The sequence below is a fragment of the Rhinatrema bivittatum genome, unplaced genomic scaffold (assembly GCF_901001135.1).
Source record: "Rhinatrema bivittatum unplaced genomic scaffold, aRhiBiv1.1, whole genome shotgun sequence".
In the NCBI taxonomy this organism is placed as follows: domain Eukaryota; kingdom Metazoa; phylum Chordata; class Amphibia; order Gymnophiona; family Rhinatrematidae; genus Rhinatrema; species Rhinatrema bivittatum.
In genome coordinates, this window is record NW_021821272.1 from 66,434 (window position 1) to 83,720 (window position 17,287).

At 42.1% G+C, this 17,287-nt stretch overlaps 1 protein-coding gene across 1 annotated transcript; it reads right to left on the reverse strand.

The window, feature by feature from the left end:
• Nucleotides 1-703: 703 nt before the first annotated feature.
• Nucleotides 704-15,129, reverse strand: LOC115082567 (sickle tail protein homolog). Its single transcript, XM_029586782.1, is given in 7 exon segments — nucleotides 704-1,535; nucleotides 2,207-2,278; nucleotides 2,281-2,334; nucleotides 2,781-3,115; nucleotides 3,118-3,840; nucleotides 3,843-4,464; nucleotides 14,989-15,129. Coding segments are annotated over 6 exon segments (2,283 nt in total). The 5' UTR covers nucleotides 4,447-4,464; nucleotides 14,989-15,129; the 3' UTR covers nucleotides 704-1,040.
• Between the last annotated feature and the right edge of the window lie 2,158 nt (nucleotides 15,130-17,287).

The window sequence follows — 17,287 nt, forward strand, 5'->3', positions numbered from 1 at the left end:
ACATATTTTCTTTGTATTTCAATTCACTTGTTTCTATTGTTTTTTTCCCCCACACTGACTTTATTTTTAAAGCATTTGTAAGAATTCATGTTGGCATGGCAGAGGTATCATTTTGCCCATTTGCACACATCCTTGTGTGTACCTAGCCACATACACAAACACAAAGTTTGCCAATATAAGGAACAGCACAGAGGAGTACATTTTACAATTCATAATGTAGCACAGTAAAACTAAGTAGGGAGGAGGCAGTTGGATGTATCTCAGTAAAATGAAACACCTTTATAATTAAGAAATGTCAGTGTTAAGAACAAATAGTTTATTTTCTTTGATTGACGACATGCCCATGATTATATATATATATATATATATATATATATATATATATATATATATATATATATATATATATAACCTGAATGGCAGTGTAGTATGTTAAGTTGACTTTTATACATATTTAGACCAGTTCTACTCTGTTTATGATGTGGAGGTCATTGTCTAGCATCCACTTTTGAAATGAACATATCAGTATCAAAATATTTTGGCAAAAGATCTTGAAAGGAACAATGAAGTATTGTTGACAAAAATAGAAATCTGTAACAAAGCTAAACACAAAAATAAAAGAAAAAATATTTTAGCTATCAGTTTTACAAGTTTGTATAATCATATTTTAGTATATCTCTGTTCAGTTCCAGACTCCTTACGGAAAAATACTTTTATACAAAAGAACTTATTAAAATTGTGGCATTTTAAGAGGTTTTTTTTTTTTTTTCCAAATCATGTTTGCTATATTTCCGGACACACTCACTAGCTGTTCACGTATACACTGCAATTTTAGTTACTAGATACTAAATACAGGGGGAAAACAGGCTATGTAATTACAACAGAAACTATTTCACAATCCAGATTTACTGAACTCTATTAATTCAGTATGTAGCATGTATTTATGAAGCTTCAAACAATACAGCAAAATGTTATTTTCCCCTGTAGCAGATTGATAACTACTATAAGCCTGGCTGACCGCACAGATTAGTGTTTAGCCTTCAAGATGTTTCTTTTGCTGTGGCTGTGGTGGATTTGCTTGCGTTTCCATTCTGTGCTTTGTAGCTGGTGAAGCTAGGTGTGTGGATGGTCCGGATGCTCTTCATACCTTGATTCAGTGAGGTGGGGGAGGTAGGGGAAGGAGAGGAAGGGGAGGAAGAAGAAGAGGAGGATGATCGGCCATTTGAAGTCTGCAGTGAGAATGAAAGATGGTGACCTTTACCTGTGTGAGTGGGGTTTTGAAGCTTCAAAGAGCCATTAGGAACAGAAGGAATGAGGGATGAAGAGTTAATAGAGCGACCTGTTTGAGGACTGAGCAAGTTAGAAGAAACGGGTGATTTAGGAGGTGGACTATGGGGGTTAGAGCTGTCACCACTATAGGCAGGCAAAGAGCTGCTTTTCCCAGAGGTGGGAGAAAAGGCTGGAATCTTAGAAGTAGGTAAGTTAGGGGAAGTAACCTTACAGTCCCCACCAGGTTTCTTAGTCCCTCCATTAGCCTGCAAATAAAGATGTCAGGAGACATTCTGTCAGATTGCTAACAACATGGTAAACCAACAGGGCCTGGGAGTAGCCCAAAAAGGATTAGAAATGTAACACTTCAAGACTTTAACCATGTCTTGCAGATGTACACTGGACCTGGCAGAATCTGCAAGACGCACAACACAGAAGAGAGAAAAAACGAAAAAAAAATATACAAAGATTGCGAAAGTCACATCAACCCATCTGTTTAGTATGTTAGCCATGCTCTTCAATTATTACAAGAAGAGAGAGGAAACATTTTGATGAACAGTTAATAAGCTTCTAATGCACTGCAACAAACACACACATCAGTTAGTATTGTGATTTTGTATTTTGTTAATTAACAGTGTATTTTCAAGGTCCTCCTGCACCACTATTTGCCAAAGAAACAGTAGTGTGATATTTACATTACAGTTGACTGTTGGCTTCAACAGAACCAAAGGTGTTTATTGCTGGCATGCACAAGCGCTGTGAAGGGTAAGAAAAGTCATTAAAAGTTTCATGCCACCAGATCCAGAATGTTTTGTTAGGCAACATTTTAGAGACTGACTCAAGTATTTGGTATAAACTATTTCAGTTCCTGGCTTGCTTTATTTTTTTTTTCACAGCTTTAATGTCCATCCAAAGATTTGGTTTATGGTAAAACTACCTGTCGATATTGGCGTTGTGAATCCTGCAGCTTTGCCTGCTTGCCTGGCTTATCCATGCTTCCTTGTTGTCTACTTTTGAAGCTACAGGGATTGGCATTCTGCTGGTTTGTGAAGATCCACTGGAGCCCTGCAGTTATCAGGGGAAGGGAAGAGACAAGAGTAAAAGAAAGCTTTAAGTAGTGAACATAAGGGCATTCTACACACCATGCTCCACCATCCTTTGGTCAAGAAGCTGTGGGCCTACATGCAAAAGAAGGACGACGTTTACCAGGCACACCAACCGTGTTAATTTCAAGAAGCAAAAAGTGGAAACTACTCAGCAGCTAATCAAACTGAATTTAATGAAAATGCCAGAAGCAATCATTTCACACAGCAGATTATTGACCCAGATTTTCCCACCACCAATCCATAGTAAAAATAACACCAAATGAAACCATCTGCAATCAGTTGTTAGACATTGGGATAAAAAAAAACAAAACAAGCCACCTGACAGTAAGCATATAAATTGTAAGAAACACCTGTGATTCCAGAGTAATTGAGGATTTAGAATATTGATTTTTGATATTGAGGTACCTTACGTGGAATAGAAGGTATTGATGAAGAGGTATCTAGAAAAGCTTTAGTTTCATCTACTGTGGTAAGTTCCTTGGCTGAAGGCTGAGTTACAAAAGAAGAGTATGATACATTATCTACTTCAGTGGTAGCCACTGTTTCAGGTGTAGCTTTTGGACTCATTTCACTTATAGTATTTTCCAGTTGTTTAATAGTTTGCTCAAGACTGTCCAGTGTTCTGTATGTGTTTTTCCTGATCTCATCCGTTCTGGAGACCTGGGTGACATTCTCAGAACTGTGTTGCTCCTGCTGTTTTTCTGAGGTAATTTTGGTGAGATCCTCTTGTGGTTTGGACTTGCAATTTCAAATCTCTTTGCTTCCTTGTGTTGTTTTACAGTTCCATCTGATTCTTCCTCCTCTTCATAGACCACCACTTGTAAAGTCTTCTTTCCAGTTTTGGTCCCTGTACGAATTGCTTGAGTTAAGGCTGCTAGCTGTTTTTTGGGGAACTTAAATTTGAATTTTTTCTTAGTATCTTGCCGACTTCCAAAGTGGTAATCTGTAGAATCAGACTTGACTTCCGAATTGATCTTTTCTTCAAATGTGAAATTCGTCTTGCTGGTTTCCTCATCAGGAATTTTGATTTCCATAGGATTGGAGAAAGACTGACATTTAAAACTGTGTTGCTTATCTGATCGAAGATCAGAGGAATAGTTTGAAATGTCATCTTCATTATGCATTTCAGAAGTATGGGTAGTAGATCCTTGTGCTTCTTCTTCTTCCTCTTCCTCCTCCACTATTTTACTTTCTGTCATCATTCTCTCTAACTCCTCTTCACATTCCTCAAATATTGTTGAAAGTCTCTTGTATGCTGATCGAATATCCATTGGTTCGTCAAATATAATGATGACTGGTTTTTTGTCCATGCAGACTACTGGGTCTTCAGTTCCTGCACTTTCCAATGCATCTTGCTGCGCCACCACATCACTTCTACCATCAATGTTAACTGTCTGTACATCGTCTCCCTTTCTTTTCACTATATCATGCACTTCTCCGCTAGACAAGACCTGCACCTTTGTTTTGTAATCATAAAAGCAATGTTGTCTGTTGGTGAATTTTCTTCACTTGGAGATGAACATGCTGAATCTGTAAGCTCCATATAATTAACATTCACATTTCTAGATGCTTTAGGCCTTAGAACAACCTGTTGATCAATGTCTAGAAAGGGCAATTCTCGTTCCCGTAGTAATTTGGAAGCTAACAAGAGATCACAAATTTTGGAATCTTCAGACTCTTTATCATCAGATGCAACACTGCTAGCTGGAATCAATTTTTCCTGATTTTCCAGTTCATTATGAGGTATTCTTTGTTCTCCTCCTTCTGACATCACAAAACTGATGTTCTGTGTCTCTGTTTCACCAACTGGATAATGAACTCTGAAGCCAACATGTGAATCTTTACTTTTCATACATTCTTCTGATGAACTTGTGAAACTTTCCTTGTTTTCAGCCATGTTCTTGGGATATTCTTCATTCTCCAGGCGCATACTAAATGCAGAATTTCCATTCTCTGAACAGTGATCTTCCCTTGCTGAAATTGTAGAAGCATCTGAAACATCAGATTTTTCTTTCCCATCATCTTGTGGACTTTCTATGGGCTTTGTACGCTGTTCACGTGATGACCCCATTGTGACACAGTAAACAACCTAGGGGGAAGAAAAAATCTGGTGAATTATAAACTGAGTACTGATTTTTAAAAAGAAGGGTAGTTTTTGTTTTTTAATTGTCACAATATCATACAGACAGGTAAACTTACCTCTTATGCTCTGCTGTGACATTATTTCTGTAGCCATCATCTGATTTCTCTGTATCTTCATAGAAAAATTCCAATTTCTAGTAGGACAGTGCATGATACATTACTGCACAAAACTATATGCAGGCTAATAATGGATTGCTATTGATACAAAATGATCAGTCAATTCATAATGTTTTCATAGCAGGCTGTGCAAAAGCATCTTTACAACATGAGTAACTTTATTGTACTTAGGACAGAGGCATGCAATATGCTGTCTATGCAGTATGCCATATATTATCAGATAACACTGATATCAGATTAGATACATTTGTCTCCACTAGATGGGTTATTTTTTTCTAGTTAAAGCAGCAGCCCCATCAACTCACTGAAGAATATATAAAAGTGTAGAGAGCTTATTAGTGTGTATATTACTGAATCGCTTATCTTGCTGTTGATTTTGTAATGACAGTTTCCATCATAAATATGTTCCTACTGATCTGCAGGATGTGTGGCAGCTGGTGGCAGGCTCCTGTTCCTGTCCCAGCGATTTCATCATGCCCTCTCAGTCACCCATTTAGCCCTCTCTAAAGTGAATCTCAGTGGTGCAACTGATTGATGCCCAGGGAATGGCAACCTCATCCCAAGTGGTGGCATCTCATTTGCCCAGATTGAAACAAGAATCATTTACAAAAGAAATTTAGTTATCAGTACATCAGAGTTTCATTGATTTTTTTTTTGGTTCAGCAGAACACATCCATTCTGAATGCTCTGTGTAACCCATACGCCTAATAAGAAAGACTCTAGCTGAACAGGAATTCCTGCCAGTGTTGTTTCAGCTCTACTCAGCCTCAATCCTCAGTATTCAGCTACTGCTGACAATAAAACAAAGCTAATCGGAACAAAAGAAAGGCATAATTCTTTACCAATTTGCAAAAAATATATTTATCAAATACATTTCATTTTCATAAAATCAGAAATCAGTATGTTATAATTTCCCATGATGGTGATGCAATTAAAATACATGCATGACATCATCTTGTTTAAGTGATTCCTTGGACATATCCATGCAGTTAGAGCTTGCTGCCATAGCACCAATGCTAGACATGTTAAAGCAGTAATTCACACCAGCAGGACATCTCTCTGAACTAGCTGAAATGGTTACTGTGAGCATGTAATAAGTACTAAGTAGCACTATAATCACCTATTGGAAAGCGAAGTTTCTTACCTGTAACAGGTGTTCTCCTAGCACAGCAGGATGTTAGTCCTCACATGTGGGTGACATCATCAGATGGAGCCCGGCACAGAAAACATATGTCAACGTTTCTAGAAACCAAGGAGGACGTCAAGACGGTCCAACAACAGTTCCAACCCCAGTACCTTATGCGGCATCGGCGCAGGCGCCAGCATCGGTGCAGGCACTGGCATCTGTGCAGGCACTGGACACGAGGGTGTTGGTGACAGCACTGGTGTTGGGGAAGGCACCAGCCCAAGTGGCAGGAGCACCGGCTCCCTGTCGCACAAAGCACGTTCCACCGCCAGGCACACCCAACATTCCAACTCTGCCGCAAAAGCCTCCGATGAAAGGGAAGGGACGAGGCTAACTCCTCCTTGGAGCCCAGAGGAGGATAGACTTACAGCACCGGGACTGGTGTGGACTGCCTCAGGCCAATGGCATCGAGGGAGGATGGTGCTTCCTCTTGCCATGGCTGCTTTGGGGGCAAGGCGATAAGCGCTATAGCCAGCCCGAGCTCTGTACCGTGTGTAGACGGGGACCGGTGACAGTGCTTCCGAGACCTCCCACGGTGTTCAGCCCGGTCCTTCCCTGGTGCCAAGGATGAAGAAGATGATCCTGAAGTTTGCGACTTGGAGGAGACAGAGATTGGGCGATCCCCAGAGCCTTTTTCCCCCACAAGCCTCGGGGGGGAGTATCATCGAGGGATCGAGGACGAACGGTTCCCTCGGTCTTTAGGCATCGATGACATCAATGCCAAAGTGGAAGGTTCGGATTTCCCTGAACCAAAAACCTTCTCCATCTTGTCCAACCTAGCCCAACGGCCCTTTGGGGTCATTTGAGCACACAATTCGCAACCCCGAACACCCCCAGGCACAGTATGCACACTTCATGTGACTCTGTCAGGGACATAATCCGAGGGCACGGGGGCACCGCCGGAAGCCCAAGGCCGCCATGAGGCTCACCAGGGACCGCAAAAGGCATGAAGACCAGTGGGTACGGGAGAAGTGTGAAAAAATACTCACCAATCAAGAAAGAAGTGGGAACCGGAGAGAGACCCAGCGCAGGAAGAAGAAACGAAAAAAAAACTCACTTTTAGGAAGTTTCCCGAGAAAAAAAACCGAGCACGAGCTCCACCTCCACGAGACGACAGCTCCGCAGAAAAGAAAGGACTAAAGAGAGACCCCATGTGGATGCATGGATAGGTTGCTGGGCATGCTCAGTGTGCCAGTCAAATGTTCTAGAAACTTTGACATAAGTTTTCCGTGCCGGGCTCCATCGGATGATGTCACCCACATGTGAGAACTATCATCTTGTTTATCCTAGGAGAAAACTTAATGCTCTGGCAGCTGGAAAATGTTAATTTAATAAGTGCTGCTGCTTTAAACCACAGTAGATTAAGGTCATTATTATCTAAAATTTGAAAACAGAGTGTAAGATTGGATTCACACGATGAAGTATTTCTAAGCAAACCCAAAAAAAAGTGCCCAAAGAGAGTGGTCCTAGGAAGCATCAGTCCTTTTGCAAAATTTGCAGGTTGCTCTAGGAAACACGTACCCCTGCTTCTCAGCGGGTGCAGCTTTCTGCTTGTATATTTATGTGCATATTTTCAAAAATCAAAACCATGCACAGAACTGCTTTCTTTGCCTCAATTCTGCCCCCTGGAAGGCACAAACCCCTCTAACTGATTTTCAAAGTGCCACTTACGCGCAAAAAGCAGGGCCGTATGGGCTTGGAAAATCAAGCCCTAAAAGGCACCCCCTCCCCCTCCCACAGCAGAAAGAATATTCAGTTTTATGGCACCACCTATGAGGCCGTCTCGCAGCTGATGAGGAGAATATAAAGCGGGGATTCTCTTCCTCTTTACTACCCTCTGCTACATCCAGTTTGTTCTCCTCCCCATCGCCTTCCTCTCTTCCCTCCATTTACCAGAGTATCATTTTATTTTGTTTTCATGGCTCCCCGCTTGGAGTCTTACCGCGCCAAGCGGGTAATGAAGTGGAAATAAATGAATAGCCACTCGCTTAGCTTCTCTCCCCCTTTTGCCCCATCCACCTTTCTCTTCCCCGTCTCCCACTTTACCTTCCGTTCCTTTTGCCTCCTCAGTCTCCCCTGCTATCTTCTTCTCTCCCCTGTCATCGGATTCCTTCCCATCCTTTCTTCCTCTCCTCCTCCCCCTTCCTCTTTCAGGCTGTAAGGTGCTGCACACATCTGCTGGTGCTATAGAAATAAGCAGTGACAGGATGGCATCCCCCCCCCCCCCCCACACACACACCACTTCACATTCCTCGCCCTAGCCTTCCAGATTTCTTTCCAGTCGCTCCCCTCTTTCCTCACCTCCTCCTTCCTTCACCAGATTCCTCGCCTACTCCTTTTTCCCTTTTCAAGTTCCTGCCCTGATTCTCTCCCACAGGCCTTGCCAGTAAAAGCAGTGCCAGGAGGCCAGCAGCACAAGTAGGCAATGCGTGCGCTTTCCACACCGTCCCCTTTTCCTCACGCCGTTCCCCCCCAGCAGAGAAAGGCGTGGGTGTAGGGGAGGAGTAGCCGCTGGGCCCAGCAGGGTGCATTCACTGTATTCTGTGCTGCTGCTGCTTTTGCGCTAGCATGGTGTCCTGGCATGTATCATCCCAGTCCCTGCTCTGGACCATCTTTAAGAGCACTGAAGACCAAAATCTTGCAGCTTTCATAAAAGTGCCCTTTATTGCTAAGCTAAGTACAATAAGTAACCTAGCCCATTTTTGCTTTTGCGGAGGCTTAGCCCTGCAACTTAACCAATCTATTTTTTAATGTGTCCTAAATAGGTATACTTGAATCAGGCATGGAAGAGCCAAACCCCCCAAATTTATGTTAAACACAAAAAGAAAAAAAAAAGACAAACTTGAAATGCTCTGTTACGCTGTGCATTTCACTCTTTTTTATATAGAGTCTAAGCTCTCTGTTAAAGCCTTTTACATTCTTGATACATGCCAGAGAATGACATTCCCTTGCCAGTCAGAATGACTTAAGTGCCTAGCGAAAATAATTCAAAATGTTTAAACTGGAATTTTTAGGACTCCGTTTTAAGACCAGGTATCCTGTGTCGGTGAGAGTCGCTGAAGTTTGTAAATAGTGTATCAGTAAATCCAGTAATTCTGGGGCAGGTTATCAGATTCTCCTGCAGCACCCGCTTACTATCGCTGCCTTCTCTGGTTCTCCCAGCAGTCACCCGCCATGGTGAAAAGGTGGTAAGGTGGGCCGAGAGAAGAGGAACACGCTTAACTTTCCACTACACTGTCTGTAAGATCCTGGTTCACTAGGAGACCTGTAGAAGACTCTGAAAATGGTTCCAGTATTCCAGAATGAAAAGAATATGTGCTGAAGGACTGCTGCGTAAAGAAACGTGTTTGCATAAACTCTCCCCTAAAAGCTAAAGTGGCTCTCATGCCACAAGATTTAAACTCAAGAAAGAAAGCCAGAAAAAAAAAAGTGGCAGTGGAGTTATCTAGAGAGGAAGGGCTATAGTGCTTAAGACGTACTAATTTAATGTTTGTGTATTTAGGAAAGCAAGCAAACCTTTTATTAACAGACCACAATAAAATTGTGTTTACAGAACCTAAGCTGTGGCAGTCAGCAGGAGAAGAAGCTAACAAGGAATGCCATGGTTAGTTTAGAAGTGGTTACAAAAAGTCTGCTTCATTTAGGTTAAAACCGTGACCTGTCTTGTGTGAATATTTTGAGTCGCGATTTAATTTCTGATCCAGCATTTAGATGAAACATCCACATAGTTAGATATTGCCCCTACCAAGAATGCATGATCACATGAGATTGGATAGAAAGCACTTCCCATGTTCCTTCCGCCTCCGAGAGGTCTTTCTACTGTAAACCAGGACTGAATGCATAAAGAAGGGGTTGGGCCAGACTTTTGGGCTGGAAGGCCACATGAGGGAGCGGAGTCTCAGAGTTTAATGGGGTGTCCCCTCTCGGAGGTTTGATGATGGCAATGAGTCTGAGGAAGAGGCAGGGAGGACCCTTGCAGAAGCCTGATGGGCCGGCAGCCCCATCTTATCCATCTAGGGAATGGCACTCCCTGCTGAATGTGAGGTGCTATGGCCGCTGCAGGCCAGGACAAGGCTCACTGTCATAAGCCGGACTAAAACCTCCCACGGGCCATAGATTGTCTGCTTCTGCAATAAAGTGTTATAATCATTCTAACTGGGCTCTGACCCTTGTTTCCAACCACTCTTTCCCCCCCTCTTCATCTCCCACAATATACGGTGAACTTTCAAAAGTTGCTCGTGTAAAAATTAATAGTTACGCGTGTAAGACAGCACGTACGGGAGTAAATGTTATTTTAGAAACCTCAACATACACGCGTACAGCAGGGCCTGTGAGCAAATCTGCATGTGTGAAAAAAAAAGGGGGGAGGGGTTCCAGGGCAGGCCCGACATTTACACAAAATAAGTTGCCATTTTATAAGCAATTTACGCTGTAACTGTGGCAGCTTACTTGCATATATTTGCTCCTGCTCAATGTCTGGAGTAAACGATCATCAATGTCTTGGAAGTGAAAAAATGACTGGATGGGGGGCGCTGGGTGAAATGGAGGGACTTCAGGCTGAAGAGCCAGGGGCGTCTCTTTGACCTGCAGATGAACTGGGCGAACGGGTAAACTATTTGGTAAAGCTGTCAATTGCATGCATGTTAGAAACTCCACTGAATTCCATGTGCATAAAATCTACTCGCTTATCACTTTAAAATGTGAAATAAAAATACACAGGTATACCATTTGCGCACACTTATCTCGCCAAATTTCAATTTCTCTGATTAAGTAGCACCTCGCCACTACTTAGGTGGACAAGTCTGGAGTTATCCAGAGATGTAGCCGCACTTATCTGGATAAATAAATTTAAGGTTTTTTGTTTTTTTTTAACATGTCTGATAAGTTCTGATTTAACCGACTAAGCCAGAGCTTTCCAAACTTTTCATGTTGGTGACACACTTTTTAGACAAACATAATTTCGGGACACAGTAATTCAGTCTACTAGCAAACCAGAGGTTAAAGGTTAAACGAACGAAATGTATTTCGACAATTTATGTATGTTTCCTTAAATATATACATAATAGGTTGTGTCGTGAAACATTTTATCTTGTGAAAACCTCTCATTTATATTAAAAATATATAATATTCCAAGATTAATGTTATTGTTCTAATTTATGAATAACAATAATAAAACAAAGTTATTGTGTTATTCAGTTTACCTCTTTAATGAGATATATGAGCTTGATGCGATGAACACAGCGTTTGAATATTTGGTGTTAATAAGAAAGTCCAAAGGGTCTTCTGCGTAATTTTAAAAAGCTGGCCAGTTTCACACTATATAATTATTTGATAGCCTCATTCAACTAATTCTATATGGCTATAAGAGTGAAGACTGGAATTTATAGGAAGGGACAGAATGTCAATATAAATCCTGCACCTCCAGTTCTGTAACTCTGTGCATCCACTGAAATTCCCCCAAACAATGGAGCTTGGATGTTTCCCTTACAGCTCATCATACTAAAAGATATTTTCAAATTCTGGTGTCACCTCACAGTAACAGCAGCACAAACACCTTCCACTGCCAGGCACATTGTGAACTAACACAAAACCTCGCAAAAAAGACACTCAAAATCTATACTGCAATCCCATAGTAACACAACAGTAATAACACCAAGGACTCAAAGAACAATAACCCTACCTGTGAAAAAGCAAGGGTAAATATTACACTCGGTCCTAGAATACCAATACACCACCTACTGAGGAAACAAAACAAACCCGATTGCTATAGATCCCTATACAGACACTACATGCTAGCAGAATCTCTCATCGTGGTCACACACACAGAGCAGAGACAGACCCTCACCAAATACAGAATACAAAATAAAGGAGCACAAATTAGACAAAAACTGAAATGGAAACCCCAAGAAGCCAGACTCTGTGTATTAACAATGGAAAAACAGAACCACCATGCATTATAAAACAAATAAAATCAAGAAACATAAGGCATCAGTTATAATAGTAAAACCATACTAATAAAATAATATTTTAAAACTACTGATAAATAGAATTTCTATTAATTAAAATCATATACATTTTTTACAATTTCCCAAATACCAATAAAATGTTTAAAAACAGCACATATATCAAATAACACCCAATGATTAAAACTAATAAGGATTTTAAAAAGCCTCTGCTGTCCATACGTGGGAGCTCTTGATTTCCAGTCACCCTGATATTGTCGAGAATTAGGAGGTTATCCTCTCTCTCACACATACTCCCATGTCCATTCTCTCTCACACATATACTGTCACATACATACATATTCATGCTGTTATACCCACCATAACCTCTCGCTCTCACAGACACTGACACACTCTCAGGCTTTAAGACACTTTCTCCCCCTCCACACACCCCCCCACCCACACACACACACTCCCCTGGATTTTCTCATACACACTCATGCTCTCACTCTCTCTGGCTCCCTCACATACACACAAACACACACACCCAGGCAAGTTCCCAATCATTCTCACACAAACACACACACCCAGGCAAGCTCCCCGTCATTCTCACACACTGAAACTGACCCCCAGGCAGGCTCCCATTCATTTTCACACCACTCCCTCACCATCCCCCAGGCATGCACACATTCATTCTCACACAAACAGACCCCCAGGCAGGCACCAATTCATTCTCACACACACATACATATACCACACACAGGCAGGCACCTATTCTCACACATACAAACCCTAGGAAGACACCCATACATTCTCATACACAGACACACCTCAGGCAGGCACCCATGCATTCACACACATACACCCCCAGGCAGACTCCCATTCATACACATGCACACACTAAAGGCAGACCCCCTCTCTTTCTTTTGCCAGCAACCTCGGAGCCTCTCTCATTCCTCTGCTGCCACTGTCACTGATGCCGCATGGCTATTGGGGAGGCGCAGATTGCTGCTATTGGCACTGAAGCCCATTCTGCTGCCTCCTCTGTGCAGGCCCCGTGGGTTTCCACTTCCTCCATGTTGATCTCGTACATTGTGAGATCCGCATGGAGAAAATGCTACTCTTGCACATTACCAAAGATTACATGTGCCAATCACCTTTGCTGTCTGATCTGTTTTCTAATCGGTTGGTCACAGGCTTTTTTGTTCCACCTCCCCTTTCTTATTTTTTTACCAATTCCTTTCATATTGTCTTTGTTTTCTATTTCTTTTCTCTCCATCTATCTTCTTCCCTCAAACATACAGTCAGGTTCTCATTCTCACATGCTTTCTCTCTCTCACACACACACACAGGCTCTCACTCTCACATGCTCTCTCTCATACAATCATTTATACTCAGTCTCTCTCTTGCACATGCTGTCTGACTCTCACACACCCATGCTCTCTCCACTCCCACATGCTGTCTTGCTCAAGCACAGACTCTCACTGTCACATGCTCTCTCTCATACAATCATTCATACACAGTCTCTCTCTTGCACATGCTGTCTGACTCTCACACCCAGGCTCTCTCTCACTCCCACATGCTGTCTTGTTCAAGTACAGACTCTCACTGTCACATGCTCTCTCATACAATCATTCATACACACAGGCTCTCACTGGCACATGCTGTCTCTCTCTCACTCCCACATGCTGTCTTGTTCAAGTACAGACTCTCACTGTCACATGCTCTCTCATACAATCATTCATACACACAGGCTCTCACTGGCACATGCTGTCTCTCTCTCACACACACAGGCTCTCACATGCTGTCTCTGCAAACATTCAGGTCCTCACTCCCGCACACAGTCTCTCAACTCATCTCATACACACACTCTACGGGCCCTCTGCCTCTCTCTTACCTCTGGGCTCCTCTTCACGGGTCGCTGCAGGAGGGGCTCTGCAGCGTCCCTGATCTTTGCGGGCTGATCCACGGCAGCGGCGTCCCTGATCTTCGCGGGCCGATCCGCAGCAGCGGCGTCCCTGATCTTCGCGGGCCGATCCGCGGTGGTGACCCTGCTACCGGGCCTCCTCTTCTCAGCCCGCTGCTCCTCTTCTGCACGTGGCTGATGCTCCTCCTCCTTCCTGCCCGTGCGGCTCCGGCAACATTTTTCTTCCGGGGCCGCGTGGGCAGGAAGGAGGAGGAGCACCTGCGTGACCTTTTTCTTCGGGCCGTGGTGACGTAAGCTCCACCACGGCCCTGCCGATCTTCCTGCTGTGTGTCTCCGGCACACAGCACAGCCCAGCAAAACTTCACTGCTCAGCCGCCAGAGGGATGAGGTCCACCGGCGGCCGCATTGGCTCCCACTTGCCGGTGTGTCACGTGCACCGGGCTTGCGCGACACACTAAAGTGTCGCGACACACACTTTGGAAAGCTCTGGACTAAGCAGTGCCAAAGCCGCTACTTAGCCAGATAAGTCTGAAAAGTACGACTTAGAAAGCAGGTAGCACTTATTAGACTTATCAGGCTTAGTAGCAGCCTTGGAAATGCTTAGTCGGTAAAAGCAGAACTTATCCGGATAAATCCAAAATTGTGCGGCCCATGGTGTTTATATGCGCATGCATGTTTAAGCACATTTTTGTGCATATTTTATAACCTGCACAAATCATATATGTGCAGGCAATAAAACAGAGCAGTAAAATTGTGCACGCCCATATACATGTACATATGGACATGCGCGTTCAGGTTTCAAAATTATCTTCCCTGTGCAGTAATCATCTTCCTCCATTCCACAACCAGAAGGCAATGGCCCCCCCAATGGAAAAATTATAATAATTCTAGGGGCTAGAACAAGGAGCTCTTTCTTTAAATCATCTTACCTATGTCTGAGAACCGATTGTGGAACTGAATCTAACAACCGGGCAGCCTTGAGAGTGGTGCTGGTCCTCACAAGTCAAATCTGTGCTAATCTGTCCATTTTTCCGAGTGCTGCCATGTACCCGGTACATTCTCAGGGCAATCTTTCTACATTCAAGCAAAATCAGCAGGGGCCCTGCCTCTCATGTTAGGTGTTGCTGCTCATCGTGCTGAGCACCGAGTAAGATCCTGCAGACCTGGGCGTGAGTAAAGAAGCCAAGCAGCTAAGCAGCACATGCTGAAGTTTTTAAGGAAGTAGAGAGAGGGGATAGAGTTAGTGATTAAGCGAGGAAAGAAGGTTATGGCATATTTATTTATTCTTGCCACCATTACCTTCTTTTCTTTGGGATGAACTAGGGGCCCGGGCCTTATATCTTTGTCGTGAGTATCAGCTCTGGATTGTTCAACATCAGTTTTTGAATTTGCATCCACAAAAGAACACTTCTGAAAAGCCTAAGAAATTAAGAAATTTGTAGTTAGCACAATTGTTTGTTGCTTTCAGTAAACGTACAGTAGGATATTCACTTTGCAAACCTAAAGCCAGCTAAGCTGGGTACTGCTTTGCACTACGTATATTCACCATTATACTTTCATGTGACATCTCTGATGAATAAAATATTTTGTCTTTTTTATAATAATTTGCACATCTACACATTTTACTGAAAAAGGAAACAAATCGGTTTTCATATTTCTGATACTTTTATAACAAACTAAATTAAAGGGACATTTAATGCTGTGGTCTGCTTGTTAACAAATGTAGCATTGATGAAATAAAAAATATACAAATTATCTAAGAAAGCTCACGAAGCGGTTACGAGTTTGATAACTAAGATTAAATGCACAAAAGTGCAGAGTCATGTATTTGGGGGCACAGGAATCCATGAGAGCAATGCATGATGGGTCAAGATATTAATGTGCACCAATAACGATAAAGATCTTAGGGTAATCATATCTGATGACCTCAAGGTAACAAAACAATGCAATAATGCAGTGCTAAAAGTCGGAAGCAGGGAGAGACGTTTTTTGACTCTGTCATAGGACAATAATTTATTATTTATTATAATTTTTATATACCGACATTCTTACATTAAAATGCAAATCATACCGGTTTACATAAAACAGAAAAAGCAGGAAAAAATATTTCCATAGTCAAATACAGAGAACATTTATAATAAAATTGTTAACAAAGGCATAAGGTAGGAACTTGAAAAAAGGTTACTTAACAGAAAACGTAAAAGAAAAAATAGTAAATGAAACACAAAGAGTTGACGTCGGGGGAGGGGCATGGTCACACAGCGCAGTCACCCATTTCCCCTCACCTCCTGATGATAATTATTGGAGAAGGAAATTTAACACCTTTTAATTCAGCATTTGAAATGATGCCTCTGTGACAATTTTGGTAGAAGAAACTGAAAGACTGCTTGATATTGTGTCACTGTGATACACTGTCTCCCTATGCATATCAACTCTTGTGAACAGAATCAACCATAAAGATTTCTATTTATATCTGTCTCTGGTAAACTCTTCCCAGTTCTCTATGTGGATATTTGCCTTCTTCAGGTTCCTTTTCAAAATGGCCTTACATCGCAGCTTTTAACCTCCTAAGTCAGGTTTCCCTTAAGTTCACCATAAAGGAGAATCTTTTTGTGTACAAATGTTTAGAACCATGGATAACACAGCCTGTTTTAAGCAGAACCCCTAAGCTCCCGTGATCTAGTTGCTGCCACATATCTGATAGCCCCTCCACACATTCAATAAACTTCCAAGATCCCCTGCTGTGACTGAATTACCTAAACAAAGCCCCATAGTGCCTGCAGGGCTGCTTCAAGGCCATCCTGTTTCAGCATGCAAGACAAAGCTATATGCTGATTGGCTCTCTCTACCAGCCAATCAGCATAGACAGCAAGTTGTTCACTGTCACTAGGGCAATTTTCAAGTGCAATTCAAATGGCATACAATATAAAAGGCAGTTAAAGTAGCTGGGTTTTAAAAAAGGTTCAGACAATTTCCTGAAGAAGAAACTGTTAATAACCAGGGGAAATCCACTATACTTATCCCTGGGTGTTAGCAGCATGGGATCTATCTACTGTTCAGGATCCTGCCAGCTACTTGTGACCTGGATTGGTTTTGATGGACCCTCAGTCTGACCCAGTATGGCAATTCTTATGTAAATAATTATATAAACAGCAATAAAAATAATACAATATCATGTAGCATGAAGAATGCCGCAGATGCGGAGCGTGGCTTCGCATACATAAGCTTATATATTCAGAAAGACAATGAGGACTTTCTCAGGAAAATATAAAAAGAGTGGTTGCACTGTACTTCAATTCAAAACAAAAGTGATGGTGCACAGTTAAGTTTAGAACTTATGAATAGTTGATTTTTGTAAAAGATGAGCTTTTTTATTTGTATATAGTTTAAATATTGTTTAAAAATATGAATGTTTTCAATAAAATCTTGACTTTTTTGCATAGTCAGAACTGTGAATCTTTATGCAAAATTATGCAGATCTACCACATAATTGCTGCAGAATTTTGAAAAATCGGCCACAAAATTTGCTAACCCTAGCCACTGAATCTTGAAAAATCTGCCACAGGAAACCGGAGGCTCTGGTTATAAGTACCTCAAC